Source organism: Notolabrus celidotus, chromosome 18 (assembly GCF_009762535.1).
Source record: "Notolabrus celidotus isolate fNotCel1 chromosome 18, fNotCel1.pri, whole genome shotgun sequence".
NCBI classification, from domain to species: domain Eukaryota; kingdom Metazoa; phylum Chordata; class Actinopteri; order Labriformes; family Labridae; genus Notolabrus; species Notolabrus celidotus.
This window is the reverse complement of record NC_048289.1, coordinates 23,668,493-23,683,899: the sequence shown is the minus strand read 5'-3', so window position 1 is coordinate 23,683,899 and position 15,407 is coordinate 23,668,493. Positions and strand designations below refer to the sequence as shown.

Sequence of the window (15,407 nt, the reverse complement as noted above, 5' to 3'; positions counted from 1 at the left end):
TTAAAAAACATCCCACTAAGTCACCCTGAGTAAAACAATGTTAATTTAAATTTAAAACAAATGTTTTTATCCATAGAAGAGAGAACTAGTTGTAGACTAGACTTACTTATGTCAAAGTATGCCATAGACATTAAGGGACGTAATATTTTAAAGTTTTGACTGTTAGTCAAACAGATCCATGACTTTTCAGAAATCAATCACACATTTCTTTGACGAAATAATTAATGACATATACAGTTGTGCTCATAAATTTACTTACCCTGGGAGAATTAGTGATTTTTTTGGCCATTTTTCAGAGAATATGAATGATAAGAGAAAACACTTTTTTTTCACTCATGGTTAGTGGTTGGGTGAAGCCATTTATTGTCAAACAACTGTGTTTACTTTCTGTATATCATAATGACAGATAGACAGACAGATATGTTCAGAATTTAATTATACCCTGATTTATACTTCTGCGTCTCCCCTACGCAGCAAGGGCTGACGCCGACATGAGCACCACATACCATACTTGTGCGTCGATGTGTCTGTGTCGCGCAGCAATTCTCCGCCGTTACGCCTGAGGGCAGTGTGGTCTCTCTGATAGCTGGTCGCCTGCTTCCGGTCCCGCTACGATCTCTGTTTACTTTTCCACAGCGATTCAGAGCGTGTTATGTTAATCAACAGCTGATACATGTTGCTGTTTATCATACAGACATGATTACATGATGTGCGGCCGATAAGTGGGGATCCCGGAAGTGCTGTAAATCTGGGAAATACAATGCCGCCGAGCGGACCAATCACAGGGCTTGCGGTCCGCATCAAATTCTACGTGTAGTTACATTTGGATGAGGTGCACGTCAGCTACGTGCGTAGCCCTCTTCGTAGGTACGGGAGCTACACTGACCCCCAGCGTAGGCTACACCCTTGATTCAACGCAGAAGTAGAAATCAGCCTATAGTCCTGACATACTGTCCCGACTTAATGTGGGTAGGATGTATTTCATCCAGTGCGATGATAGCAAAGTGCAAACTTTACCCTCATTCTTCCCTTTCACGTTGAAAGACTCAAAGTGACCAGGAATCTCTTAAAAACGAGTAATACGTTGGCCTGCTATATACTACCTAGAAATGAAGCATGCAGTATGTACTGCATACTACATACTACATACCCCGTTCGATGGTAGTCTGTCGTGTGACTGTTTTGTTGGATTTGTTCTGCAGGATGCTTGGTCAGGCTTCGCTGGATTTCCGGTTTCTGAAAGCCGAATTAAACAACGGCCAAGCTGATAGCGAAACTGCTTCTTTAGCATCACTTATAATTTAATAAGTTAATTATAATTTTCACAGCACCAACAACTGAGTCCCCCCCTTCAAAAAGAAGAAGCAAAACGTTAGCGCTGTGCATTGTGGGAAACAGTACGTGAGGGAGATTGGTCCGATGCATACTGAGAAATTTTCACGAATCAGAGGAGTTTTGGCATACTGCAGATTTTGCTCTTGTTCACATAGTGCATACTGAATTTTGGCCAAATCAGTATGCACTGCTAGTGTAGTAGGTTGTTTCAAAACCAGCCCTTGTCTAGAGACAGTTATTGGTTTGTCCATTCTGGGCTCCCATAGAAACATGGTACCGCAAATGGTGGACTTTGTGAAAAAGAACCCCATTCTATGAATATATAAAGTGCTCAGTCACAGGTAAAGACATCACAAGGATTCTGTTTCAAGGTGATTTTTTTACATTATTTAGACAAAGTCATAAATATTAGTTCCATTTTCTTTGAAAGCTTCCCCTAAATTATGCACACTGATCCTTTAATTTCCAGAGCCTACTCTTCTTTAGGTTATATCTCTGAGGCTCTTAGATTAAACTCAGAGGTCCTCAGGTTCAGATTGAGTTAGCAAATTAGAATTATAGCCTTGAGAAATTCCCACATGTGCCTTTAAGGTCATTACAGTCATTACAGTTTTAACATCTCCATTCCCCCCTTACATTCTGCTGCAGCAATTTAAAGCTGCTGAATTAATGGTTATTACAGAAGTACAGGCCATGATTGGATCTGCTAACTAAGTTAGATAAAGTCAGATTTACTCTCAGTTTCATTAGACTTCCGTTTAACTGGAGCAAAATTTGTTAAAAATTAATCAACTGTAAATCCAAAGTGTTAACAGCAGGATGAAGGGAAGGAAGAGGAGGAGGTAAAGCTCGGCGCTCAGCCTCTTTTATTACCTTCCTCCTCTCCTCTATTGATCAACACAAGCCTCTGATTTATAGCTCGCCGCTGCAAAGCCTGCTGGGTAATTACTAAGGCTGAAAAGAGATGGGGGGGGTTAACATGGGGGATGGGGGCTTGCACTCACGTAGACACATACACACACAGGTTCGCGCACGCTGTCTTTAAAAATAGACGCACAAATTTACAGACTTGCTCTTCGCACATACCAACACACACAAGTTCAGTTCACACACACACACACACACACACACACACTGCCACTGTGAGGAATGTGTCGCACAACTCTGCAGAGAGGATCCTCTAATGTCTAACATATATCATATCAGTGTATGTAAATCAATAAGGTGATATAGTGGCCCGCTGAGGCTGAACGACTCCAGACTGAGGAGGCCACATTCATCTCAGTGTTTGATAGAGTGCACCAGAGCGGCTTAAAAATTTCAATAACCAGATTAAAATGAAAATATTTGGATTATTTTTGATCAGTTTGAAAAGTTTGGTGAATCTGCAGCAATCAGATGAGATGAGCTTTCGCCTGAATCATACGCAGCATGTTTGTGAAATCCCCATACACAAAGCGATGCTTGCACAGGCTGCATCATTGTGTGTTTGTGTCTATTTGAGCTTGTGTGAGTGTGTGTGTGTTCTGCTTGTTTATCCTAGTCTGCTGTTGTGACCTTCCCTCTATGCAGTAACTCACCTGACGTCAGAGCAGCTCTGTTTTTTTGGGGGGATTTGTTTCCTCGTGCTGCCTGCTGAGTGACACCCTCCCTCTTATGTGTCCTCCAGTGAACAGCCTGGCCCGGTCCAAGTACTGCTGACGCCCAATCAGGAGGAGGAAGAGGACCAGGCGACGCCCAACCAGGACGCTGCTCTGGACCAGAACCCGCCCCCTCCACCCTATCGGCCCCCGCTCACCCTCAGCATCCCTCACCCGTGCGCCCCTTCCAGCCGTGGGCAGGAAAAAGAGGAGGAAGAGGAGGAGGAGGAGGGTGGGTGCGTGGGGAGGAGAGGGGAGGAAGGCGAGGACAGGAGGGAGGGGACAGGGGTGAGGCTGTGCGAGCTGCTGCAGGCAGGGGGGGTGAGTGTCAGACCCCTGGGGAAGCACTTAGCCATCTCTCTGCCGTCGCTTCCTCTGCGTCTCTGGGATACACACACCACACACGTCGCACACTACACACACCTTGAACCCACACACACACAACCACTCCCTCCCTCTCCTCCTCCTCCCCCATCTCCCCCTCTGGAAGCCTCCGGGCAAAGGAAACCTCTCACGCCTCTCTGGCAGTCCCCCCAACCCCATTCCCCTTCGGGCCCCCTGCAGCATTGGCCGCTGCAAGGAGCCGCCGCCGACAGCGGGACGCGACATTGGTCTTCCTGGAGTTTGGACCGCCCTGACGCTGTGGTGACGCCATACGACACCCCACCAGACCGATGCGTTCCCATCAGGCCGCATACCTCCAGCCAGCATTACAGCTTCAGTTGCCAGTCCTCTCCAGGGCACTACAGCTCCCAGCATGCCTCAGGGCAACACAGAGATCCCTGCTGTGACCGGGACGAGGCTGAGCTGTCGGAGCTCGACTCCCTTTACCAGGCCAGTCTGCAGGCTGGACGGTCAGGTACGCATGCACACACACACACACACACACACACACACACACACACACACACACACACACACACACACACACACACACACACACACAAACACACACACACACACGCATACACACAAACCCACACAGAGTTAGTTATGCCCAAAGTAAATCTCTATTAAAATGAAAGTAAATTATAAGATAAGTAATAAACTATAAGTCAATTCATAAATCTAACTCAAATAATTGATACAGCATTGTCATGCCACCCTGACTCGTCTGACACAATGTTGGCATTGCATCAAATATCCCTGCTTTCATTTTTGAATAATACAGCCGTCTAAACAGATTTTAATGTATCGTCATCTAGAATTGCTGTATCGTGATATTACTGTTAGCATGGGGAAGGGGTCCGGTATCCTATCGTGTTATATCCCATTGCATTGCATCTAGTCATATCATATCGTATCATTGCTTCTTATCATATCAAGTCATATTGCATCATGTCAAATCTTATCATTTATCTATTATCTAAATTTCAGCTAGACAACTCACGTTTACTTAAGATAAATTTATTGCAGCATACAGTATTGTGTTTGGCGTATGGGCTCCGAACCTCATTACTCAGCATATATTATTTAAATGCAGACATTTAGGAGCAATGAGATAGGACTAACCCCCTTGGAGCCCGCAGGTGGAAGCCGGGGAGGAGGTGGGTACAAAGTTTTCACACAGCACTGAGCAGGACAGCAGGAGCACTTGCAAAGCAGAGGCAGAGACAGGGAGACTTGCAGCTTAAATAGACCGCCAGTGAGGAAGTTGAGATCAGCTGATAGGGAGGGTGATGACGTGTCAGTATGAATGAGCGCAGCTCGAGTTGTCTGCGTTGTGTTGCATGGTATCGTACTGTATCGTACGGTATCGTACTGTATCATATCGTATCATGTTGTATTGCATGGTAAATTACCTTATCCTACCATATCGCATCCTATCGTATTATGTCCTGTTGCATCGTATTGTATCGTGTCATATCGTGTCGTTTCGTGTCTTGTATTATTGCATTGTCGTATTGTGTCATATCGTGTCATATCGTGTAATTTCGTGTCTTGTATTATTGCGTTGTCGTATTGTGTCGTATCTTGTGTCGTATCTTGTGTCGTATCGTGTTGTTTCGTGTCTTGTATTATTGCGTTGTCGTATTGTCATATCGTGTCATATCGTGTAATTTTGTGTCTTGTATTATTGCGTTGTCGTATTGTGTCATATCGTGTCGTATCTTGTGTCGTGTCGTTTCGTGTCTTGTGGTATTGCTTCGTGTTGTATCGTGTTGTACCGTGTCTTGTATTATTGCATTGTGTCGTATCGTGTCGTTTTGTGTCTTGTGGTATTGCACTGTCGTATCATATTGTGTTGTATCCTGTCGTATTGTATCGTGTCATATCGTGTCATCTCGTGTCTTGTATTATTGCGTTGTCGTATCTTGTGTCGTATCGTGTCGTTTCGTGGCTTGTGGTATTGCTTCGTGTTGTATCGTGTCGTACCGTGTCTTGTATTATTGCGTTGTGTCGTATGGTGTTTTCTTATTGTGTCGTATCGTGTCGTTTTGTGTCTTGTGGTATTGCGTTGTGTCGTATCATATTGTGTTGTATCATGTCCTGTTGTTTTGTGTCCTGTCGTGTCGTTTTGTGTCGTATTGTGTCGTTTTGTGTCGTATCGTGTTGTACCGTATTGAGTCATATTGTGTTGCTTCATATCGCATCTTGTTGTGTCGTGTCGTTTTGTTTCTTGTGGTATTGCTTTGTGTTGTATCGTGTCCTACCATGTCTTGTATTATTGCGTTGTGTTGTATCGTGTTGTATGGTGTTGTCTTATTGTGTCGTATCATGTCGTTTTGTGTCTTCTGGTATTGCGTTGTGTCGTATCATATTGTGTTGTATTGTGTCCTGTTGTTTTTGCATTGTCGTATTGTGTCGTATCCTGTCGTATTGTATCGTGTCATATCGTGTCGTATCTTGTGTCGTATCGTGTCGTTTCGTGTCTTGTGATATTGCTTCGTGTCGTACCGTGTCTTGTATTATTGCGTTGTATCGTATCGTGTTGTATGGTGTTGTCTTATTGTGTCGTTGTAATGTGGGGATGTGTAGCACCCTATTGTATTGTATTGTGGCATGAATCAGAGACAATGCTATAAATGTACAAAGTCAAAGGTTACATGCATTGTGTTCAAACAGAGATAAGACCAATGTTGCTTTCTCTCCTCACTCTTGGCTTACAATTGTTGAACACATGCCAGAATCCTTTGCTGCTTTCAAAAGACACTCTCCTATACACATATAATTTAAGCATGTTGACTTTGTAGTGTGTTCATGCTCTTAAAAACAAAGCTAAAGCTGTCGGTATGCGTCATAACCTCCCCTGGTATTTGTACTCAATGGATGCTTTCCCTAGACAATGCGTTCTCCCTGCCTAATGTTTATAATGAGGAACCCATTTCAGTGTTTAAACAGTAGAATGAGATTTTTTGTTTTTAAAAAAAGATACTACTTAGACCTGTGCAGGACAAAAAGGTAAGAAGTACCGCGTCCTCCTCAGGGGGCGCAGATGTCAGCACAAACAGAAGCTCCTCACAGAAGCTTTAAAGATTAGAACACAGCTGAAGTGTTTTTGCAGAGAGGTTAACTGGCAGGACAGTCGGGCAGCTAATTATTGGAATTTATAGCTTTTCTTTTTCATGTGTGTGTGTGCGTGTGTATACTTATATTTCATGTTTTCTTGGATATTTTGCCAAGCATAATTTAAAAGCCTCAGACATCCTGTTGCATTACTTCACAAAATCGCATAACCTTCATCTAAATTCAAATCAAACTTTCCGAGGACACATTGTTGAATAATGTTTATAAATAGATGCTGAAGGCCTGGATCATTTTTATTTTGCTGAAATGGTTCATGCATTAAAACACAAGCCTGCGTGTGTGTTTTCAGAGTTAGTTCGGCATATTGTCTCTACAACATGTTCCAGTGTGATCTTGCAGATGATTGTGAACACTTTACATTTACGGTTGAGATTGGTTGAGCCCCCCTGTTTGACCTCCAGCCTGGCCTGTGTGTGTTTTCAGGCTGCAGCCCCTCAGAGAGGCTCATATCCAGGGTGGGAGGGCAGGGTCGCTCCAAGACCCCCAACGCAGACATGGAGAGGAGTGTGTACGGGGCAGACTGCACCAGCACCCCCACCTACCTCAACAAGGTAGCACCTGACGTTCTCTCTCAGAACTCCCTCACATTTCCACAGTCTGTGCGAGTTGAATCCAGTCCCCAGCATCTGACAGACATTTTCTCCCTGTGCAGCCAATGATGTTGCAGGATCTGCGTTTGGGGGCGGAGCCTGAGGACGGGGAGAACCTGAGGCAGATTGGACGCAGCCTGAGCGGCACGGTAGTGACCCCACGCCGCAGCCGCTTGACTGCAACCCGCAGCTTTGTAAGTGTGACTCTTAGTGCTCTGCTGCCCCCCTGTGGCCGTGCTGTGGAACTGCACCTGGCTGATGTCCTGCCTTGGCACTTTACACATTGCTTTTCCCTGTGCTCTTCTCCCCCCGCTGTTTGTCTTGTTTTCTTCCTTTTGTCCTGCTTTTCAATCTCCTTCCTGTCCTCCTCTCTCTCTCCTTCTCTCTCTCTCTGTCTCTCTCTGTCTCTCTGTCTCTGTCTCTCGCTCTCTGTCTCTCGCTTTCTCTCTCTAAGGTGAAGCAGGCTGATGTCAGTGCCTCGCCTTGCTTGCTTCCTCTCTTCTGAGTCCCTGTTGCTATTCCACCACTATCATCTCCTCCATCCTCCTCATCACCAACACCTTGTCATCACCACCTCCCTCCACCGCTTCACAGGTAAACACTGCTCTGAGCTCGCATGATTTTACACTTGTAACATTCAAAGCACAGAACAGCTCATCTGCTTAACACTGCCAGGAGTGTCCGTGGTCTAAATAGGATCTGACTTGCAAAGTTAATAAATATTTATTCCCATTTTATTTTTTGGCAAACTCGACTCATCTGGCACAAAAGTAGGCCAAGCCCCTATTTGCACTGCGCTATATCCCGAGGAAGTGCACTGATTTGTGTTCACTGTGGAGAGCCAAAAGTTGTTTTCATCCCTCTGCAAATCTGTCATGTGTCAAATTTAGTTAAAACTTCCTGCAGAAAATCTGCTGCATTTTGTACCAACTCAAAAACCAGGCACTAATGGATATGTTTCTTTAATATGCTTTGGAAATACGCATTTCACACACTCTAAAAGATGACCAAATAATTTAAATGCTGGTAACATTCAGCTCAATCTGCTTTACTTGCAGAAAAACGTGATCATGAGGATTAGCTCTCAACAGAAACAGAGCAGGTTATTCCCAACATGTAGAGCGTTCTTCTGTGCTGAATGACAGAAAAGCTGCAGGTCGTTGTGGTTTGTCATGTCACATATGGTCTCTCTTTTGACACATATAAAAACCTCAAACATTTGCTCTTTTATTGCAAAAATCAATTAATCTGAGATATTCTACTTGGTGTTGTAAAATTTGTGACAAGCGGCAACCTCTGGTCACAAGAATTGAAGCCAATGCGGAAGTGTTACAAAGTCTATCGAGTGTCCGCTTGAGGCTGGCTCCGGAAGTACCAGAAACCACATACACACCAATTCAAAAAAGCTGATCTTTACAGCAGAAATAAACATTTTTACAACCTGGTACAAAAAACAAGTGCGGTCTGGATAGTTCATTCCTTGATCAGCTCACACTGTACGGGCGTGAGTTTTTTCTAACACGGCAATTTCGAAGATACTGAGATTATAAGTCTTCCACTGAGAGGCACAGCTGACTTGATTGACAGCAGGAACGCTGTAGCTGTTGGCTAAGAGGCTCAAAGCCCGCCTCTTCACTTCACACTAGCTCAACAGCAGTTACTCAATTCAACTCAACTTTATTTATGAAGCCCTTAAAAAACGTCCACAGCCGAAACAGAGTGCTGTACATAAATAGACAAACAACACAGGCATAAAACAATTAAAACCCAGGATAAGAAAACAATAAAAACAATAAATAAAAACAAACCATAAAACACTACAACAGGAGCAGAGTCTCATGCGGGGTTGAAAGCCAAGGAATAAAAATGGGTTTTAAGACATGTTTTAAAAATGGACAGTGAGGAGGCTTGTCTAATGTTGGGGGGAAGCTCATTCCATAATTTAGGAGCAGCAACAGAAAAAGCTCTATCCCCTCTGAGCTTCCGTTTTGACCTCGGAACCTCGACGAGCAGCAGATCAGCTGACCTGAGGCACCGAGCAGGAGCGTAGGGTTCAGCATTTCCAATATGGCTCCCTCCGACTATTGGCCTCAAAACAGGGTGACGTCACGGACACTACATCCATTAATTAAACAGTCTATGATATGTCATAACACAGGTAGTGAAACTGATGAATACATTTTATAAGTTAGAATCCACTCCATCATGACAGTGTGGAACATTTGTCTCTTTCTCTATCTACTCAATCATGTTCCTTCTGACATGGCATGAACCCTCAAGTTGTACTTTCACATCAGTAATCTTCAGTGCTCATCTTTTAACTCATGCACTGACAGAAACTAAGTTTTGAAAACAGAAAATGCAGTACATTAAACTGAGCCTCTGTGTTTGCTGTCTGTGAGCCACCACTTCAACTGAAAGCTGGAAATCACATTTATGAGGCTGCCTGAGGTGTTGGCTCCGTAATAACAAGCAAACCAGGGAAAAAAACGATTTTACAAATACAAAACAGAAGGAAACAAATCAGCAAGGAGACTCTGACCCTAAAATCTGATTTATTTTCACTCAGTTCAGGCTGTGAGGTGAATCCAAATGAAACAAGTTGCAAAAGTGATGCACTAGAATTTCTCCACAGTGTTTCCTTCATCAGTGAGCAGGTTGACTTGCACACCATTGTTCTTGTTAGGATCAAGTTTGGAGAGCACCCTGGACTAGTTTCTATGAGATATCTCTCAGTGAAACCAGGAAACTGTAGCATTGAAATACTTGATCCAGTTAAAAAATGTGCCCACACCTAAACCCAAGTGTTCTGTGAGGATAATGCATACATGAAGGATTATGTATAGTGAGCAGGTGGTTATGCAAATTAGAGTCCCGACAGGGTGAGCAGAACCCTCTGATTTGTGATGGGGTCTTGTCCCACCTTGTGGAGATTCCAATTTGCATAACCACCTGCTCACTAGGCAAGGCAAGGCAAGTTTATTTATAAAGCACCATTCATACAAAGAGCAATTCAAAGTGCTTTACAGAGTTAAAAACAAAAACCAGAACAGTAACAATCAATAAAAACACACAGCAAACACTTCGAACATTTACATTTTATATGTGGCCAGTTATGTTTGATCTCTCTCTCTCTCTCTCTCTCTCTCTCTCTCTCTCTCTCTCTCTCTCTCTCTCTCTCTCTCTCTCTCTCTCTCTCCCCGTAACTTGCAGAGTCTTACTGTCCCGCCGGACACAGAATCACAACTGGTCTTGTCTTAACCGAAATGAACCTTTAATTATTCGATTCATCTCAGAACTTTTTCTCAAGGATTAAGACTCACACATTGAATCTTTTCTGTGTCGAGTTGCAGCTCGAAGCTGGCTCAGACCTCTTGACACCCCCGCAGGATGCCCGTATGCCCAACATTTAATTGTAGATCCAACATCAGGTTAATTCCATAACGCCATACCTTGTCAGAAAATACCCAATTTGAAATATGACATTAAAGGTGACATCACGCTTTTTTCATCAATATATATTGGTCTAAGAGGTCCCCAAAACATGTCTTTAAAGTTTATGCTCAAAAAAACACTTTGAAATCAGATTTTGGCATGCCTGAAAAGTCCTCTTCTTCAGTCCTCCTCAGAACACTCTGTTTTCTCTCTGACCACGCCCCCTCAGGAAGTGGATGTGCCTCGGCTCTCCAGCATGTTGATCTAATGTTTACATGTTGGCTGAATATACACGGCTGCTCAGAGATCGCGTTACTTCAACCCTCTGAATCTGATCCTGACGGAGAGGCGCCTGTAGCAGGACCTTTCTGAAGGATTGGTCACAGATTTAGTGTTTCTTGTTGTTTTATTTATCAGTATGTAGACGTGTGTCTTGGTACACAGCTACGAACATGTAGCTATGTGGCTATGCTAACTAGCGCTAGCACTTATCCATGATAAATAAAAATCATCCACTAGATCTTCAAATCTGCAGACGTGGGGAGTAAAACCGACCTCTGCCAGAAAGGCAGCTGGACCTTTTATGAAGGATTGGTCACAGATTTAGTGTTTCTTGTTGTTTTATTGGTCAGTATGTTGACGTGTGTCTTGGTACACAGATACAGCTACAGCTACAGCTACAGCTATGAACATGTAGCTATGTGGCTATGCTAATTAGCGCTAGCACTTATCCATGACAAATAAAAATCATCCACTAGATCTTCAAATCTGCAGACGTGGGGAGTAAAACCGACCTTTGTGTTTATTAAGACAGCCTACAACTAGCATGCCTCCCTCCTAAGCTCCTTGTTAGCACACATTTGTGCAGGTAATGAAAAACGGAGGAGGGATTCAGTATTATTTTATACAGTCTATGGGCTGAACAAGCTCTGAGCTCTGACTCCGTGACAGACCGGATATTGTTGTTACGTAACAAAAACACGGAACTCTGAAACGGCTCGTTTCACACACATTTACAGAAAGGTGGAGAAATCAAAACAGGGGCAGAATGGATTTTTTTCATTCTCGGGGGGTTTGTAGACATGCCAGGGACACATATTTCAGGTAAAGAACCATTAAAAAGTCAATTTTGCATGATATGTCACCTTTAAACAAACATAAGCATGAAAACATAAAATATTTTATATTTTCACTATACATAATCCCTGTGTATAGTATTCACAGAATCCTGTTTTTTGTTGTTTTTTAATTTCATGTTTCATTGACAAGGACCCTGCATATTAATTATCATCTCTGTAAATATGCTAGAGTTAGCTGTAAGTTAAGAGGCTACTTTTATCTGCAGTCCCTTGCGAGATGTTAAGATAGGCTCCCTAAAAGGAACAAAATTTAACAAAAAGGTGGGAGAAGAAAACACAATAATTAGAGTAGAAATAACACACATCCTTGTGTTTAGGTGTGGGTACATTTTTTACCTGGATCAAGTATTTAAGTGCTTCAGTTTCCTGGTTTCTCTGAGAGATTTCTTCTGTCTTATCCAGGTTTTTAGATGAAGTCATTCTCTCAGAAACATGTCCGTTTAAAACAGCTGCATAACGAGGTATTATTAAAACGCCTTGAAGAAGAAAGAACGCTTACTACTGCTTATTCTTGGAAGTTGTATCTCCACATAATACATTTATTTCATTTCAACGTCTTTGAAGGTGGAAAGCCTGTCCTCAAATAGTTCTTTAGGTGTAATACGCAGAACTTTGCATCAAATTCTATGATATCACAGATGAACTGTCAGAAAAGTCTTGAATTGATGATGAATTTCAAATGACTCATCTTACTGCGATAAAAAAATCCACATTTTGAACAGGGTTCTTGTACAACATTTTCCTGGTTCGGCAAGGGTTGTAAAAAGTTATCCACAGAATAGAGTTTATCAAATCCTGTTCAACAAAATGCAAAAGTTTTATGCTTGTTTTGAATTTCTGTGTCCATCTGTGAGCTGCAGCCAATCAGAGTCAATAAAAAGCTTTTAACTAATTCTGTGCTTTAAAATATACATTTTCTTTACGTATCTCTGAACATTCATGGATAGTTCAAAGTGATTTCTAATTAATTTAGCTGGTTCAAACTGAGTTTTCTACTTCACCATCCTTTGTTTGTGCACCTTTATCTTAATTTGATCCCTCTCCTCTCCTCTCCTCTCCTCCAGGAGCTGTCAGGTGGAGCAGGGAGTTTCTGGCTGTGTCTGACGGGGGTCAAGCTCTCTTCTGACCAGAGTCGCGCTCTGCTTCACTAACGTCACCCTGTCCACCTTTCAACGTGGGGTGGCGGCGGGGCCGGGGTCCTCGTCAGCCTCGCTTTGACGGACCTGGAATTGGCTCAGGAGGATGAAACTAACCTCCAATCCTGCTCCTCCTCCTCCTCCTCAAACAAACATGCACACGCAAACACATGCACGCACACATCTGCACTGACGTAGAGCCTCCCTCAGCGCCTGCAGCACCTTGCTTAGCCCCTTCTTGCCTTCCTCCCTACCTTCCTTCCTTCCTTCCCTCCTCCTATCCTTTCCTTTTAACCTACTATTCTGTCTATGCAGTCACTCTGACCCCCAACTACAACCTCAACCCTTTCCCCCCCTTCTTCCCGGGACTGTTTATTGTCTCCCCCTGAGGTTTTTCTGAGGGTGTCCCTGCTCCGCTGGGTCTGACTCGGACCTGGACACTCTGCAGACTCCTCCAGCAGGACCCTCAGCTCAGGGGGAGGCTCTTAACCAAGTAGCCACGCCTCTTCCTCTTTCTTCACGGGCATTTCCTGATGGACGCACACGTAGCCGAACTGGGTCTATTTCCGATGGACAGCCATATTTTTTCTCTCCTTGATTTTCGGGGTTTGTTTGTTTTCTTCTTCCTGTGTGCGCGCACAGTAAAACCCGCCCGAGAACTCCGGACTCTCTAATAACTAAAAGTCATGTACAGAAAAACTCATGTATGAAACCTGTATGTTAATTAATAAGACCTTATGGAATGTTGATAATGATAATTAACGAAAATATTGATAAACTTTAAAGTGGTACTTCCTCATGTCTGCATTTCAAATAGAAGTGGAGTGCACTTCACAAGTGTCTAGCTGGAGTTTCCGCCCCCCCCTAAACCGCTCGCCGACCTAATGACAGCTCTCCCGTTTCTACCGGGAGATTAAACAAGAAAAGCGCTTCTTCTTTTCTTCTTCTTTTTCCTTCTTTCTCTCTTTTTTTCTTGCTCCCTTTGATTCGCGCTTGCTTACTTTTTTCTTCCAAAAACAAAACACAGTAGCACCAGAACTAGGCCGACAAAGGGGAGGAAAAGTCTTGAAGGAGTATGTAGGTTAGGGAACCGCTCTCTCAAAACAGGGAGCGACTCAAGTGCGCTTTGCAAGGTTTCTCGAAAGAAGTGCACTTTTTTTTGAAGGCTTTCAGACTGAAAAGCAGCCGGAGAGACGACGATTGTGTTTGTTTAACTTAAAGGCCTCAGGTGAACTTTAGTGGCACTTTTGAATTCACACTTTTTTCCTTCAATCCTCCCACTGAAACTGGTTTGGAGACCTCAGTTGTGAATAGAAAATTCTCATCTTCAGCCTGAGACAGTGACATGTCTAATATGAATATGCTTTATAACGTGTATGTATTAAAGGTATATTTTCAGAGGGAGATACCTTCTTCAGAGATGTCAACCATTCCTCAGTTATTATACATTAATGAACAATGTAACTCACTCCCCCTTTACTGAGGAGCGTTTTGACATGTGTAGAGTACATTTATTATATGCTTTATTCTATGAAATATTACATCAATTAACAAAACTGGCCAATGTAAAGTCCTCCAAGAATTTATAGATGTTGATCGATCGTTGTTACTAAACCAAAGGTTGGCACTTAACTCAGAGAGCGTATTTAACATTGCTGTTTTTACTTTCATTTACGTTGAGATTTTGTTGTTTTTTAGTTTGTATGTTTGTTGACTGTTTGTTTCTTTTTTGGATGTGGGAGAATGTAGCCAATTGTAGCGCATGAGTCCGCTATGCAAATCAATCTTCCCTCACGATTTCCTGTATCAGAGACAGTGCAGGAGGCAGACACAGCCACCCCCTCGGGACGCTCTCATGGACTCTGGCAGAGACCCCGGAGAGGAGGAGGAGGAGATCTCATGTTTTAATGCTGCTGGTGAACTTTGTTGTTCTGCATCTACTACTATGTTTTAACCAATGGAATGCAAAAAGAGAGCAACAAGGCAGGAGAACGAGGGAGAAAGAGAGCGAATGAATGTAATTAAAGGGTGAAAGTGTGTGTTTGTGAATGGTTTGATGGCAGAAGAGACAGAGAGAGAGAGGTGAGGAGTCACTTCAGAGGGTTCTTTGTTTGTGGGTGTGTCAGTTCTGGGGTGGTGTTGCTCGGGGAAAGAGGGAACCTGTATTTTTGCAATAAAGTTATTACCAATGCACTCCCACAGGGGGCGTAACCACCGTACCAAGTGTGTGTCATCATTTGTGTGTTGAAAGCATAGACAGTATTAATGGACAGAACAACAGGTATCCTGAGTGAAGCTGTTAGTCTTTGAGTTCCCACTGCTGACTGGTTGCAGCAAAGGTCTTGAGGCCTGATGACTCCATTATAACAGATGGAACATGGAGTATACAAGAAAATTAAATTCATATCAAATAAGTTTTTCTGAGACATGCTTTCTTGGGCGCTTGTGGCCCAGCGGTCTAAGCGCCCCACATACAGAGGCTACAGTCCTCGTCGCAGAGGTTGCTGGCTCAATTCCCAGCCGATCAACCATTTCCTGCATGTCTTCCCCCACTCTCTACTCCTCACATTTCCTGTCTCTCTTCAGCTGTTCTATACAATAAAG

At 43.4% G+C, this 15,407-nt stretch overlaps 1 protein-coding gene across 2 annotated transcripts in view; it reads left to right on the top strand.

Annotated features, from left to right (window-relative positions):
* The window catches only part of usp54b (ubiquitin specific peptidase 54b), an 89,720-nt gene extending 74,699 nt beyond the window's left edge, over window positions 1-15,021 (top strand). Inside the window, exons 17-21 of one of the 2 annotated variants that reach the window (XR_004634805.1) lie at window positions 3,005-3,834; window positions 6,927-7,054; window positions 7,156-7,287; window positions 7,548-7,687; window positions 12,732-15,021. Coding sequence is in view for 1 of the 2 variants with exons in the window: in XM_034708830.1 (XP_034564721.1) it covers window positions 3,005-3,834; window positions 6,927-7,054; window positions 7,156-7,287; window positions 12,732-12,818 (1,177 nt within the window). In the remaining variant the exon portion in view is untranslated. The remainder of the gene's footprint in view (window positions 1-3,004; window positions 3,835-6,926; window positions 7,055-7,155; window positions 7,288-7,547; window positions 7,688-12,731) is intronic. The other variant, XM_034708830.1, reaches the window with a different exon arrangement.
* The last annotated feature ends 386 nt before the right edge of the window (window positions 15,022-15,407 follow it).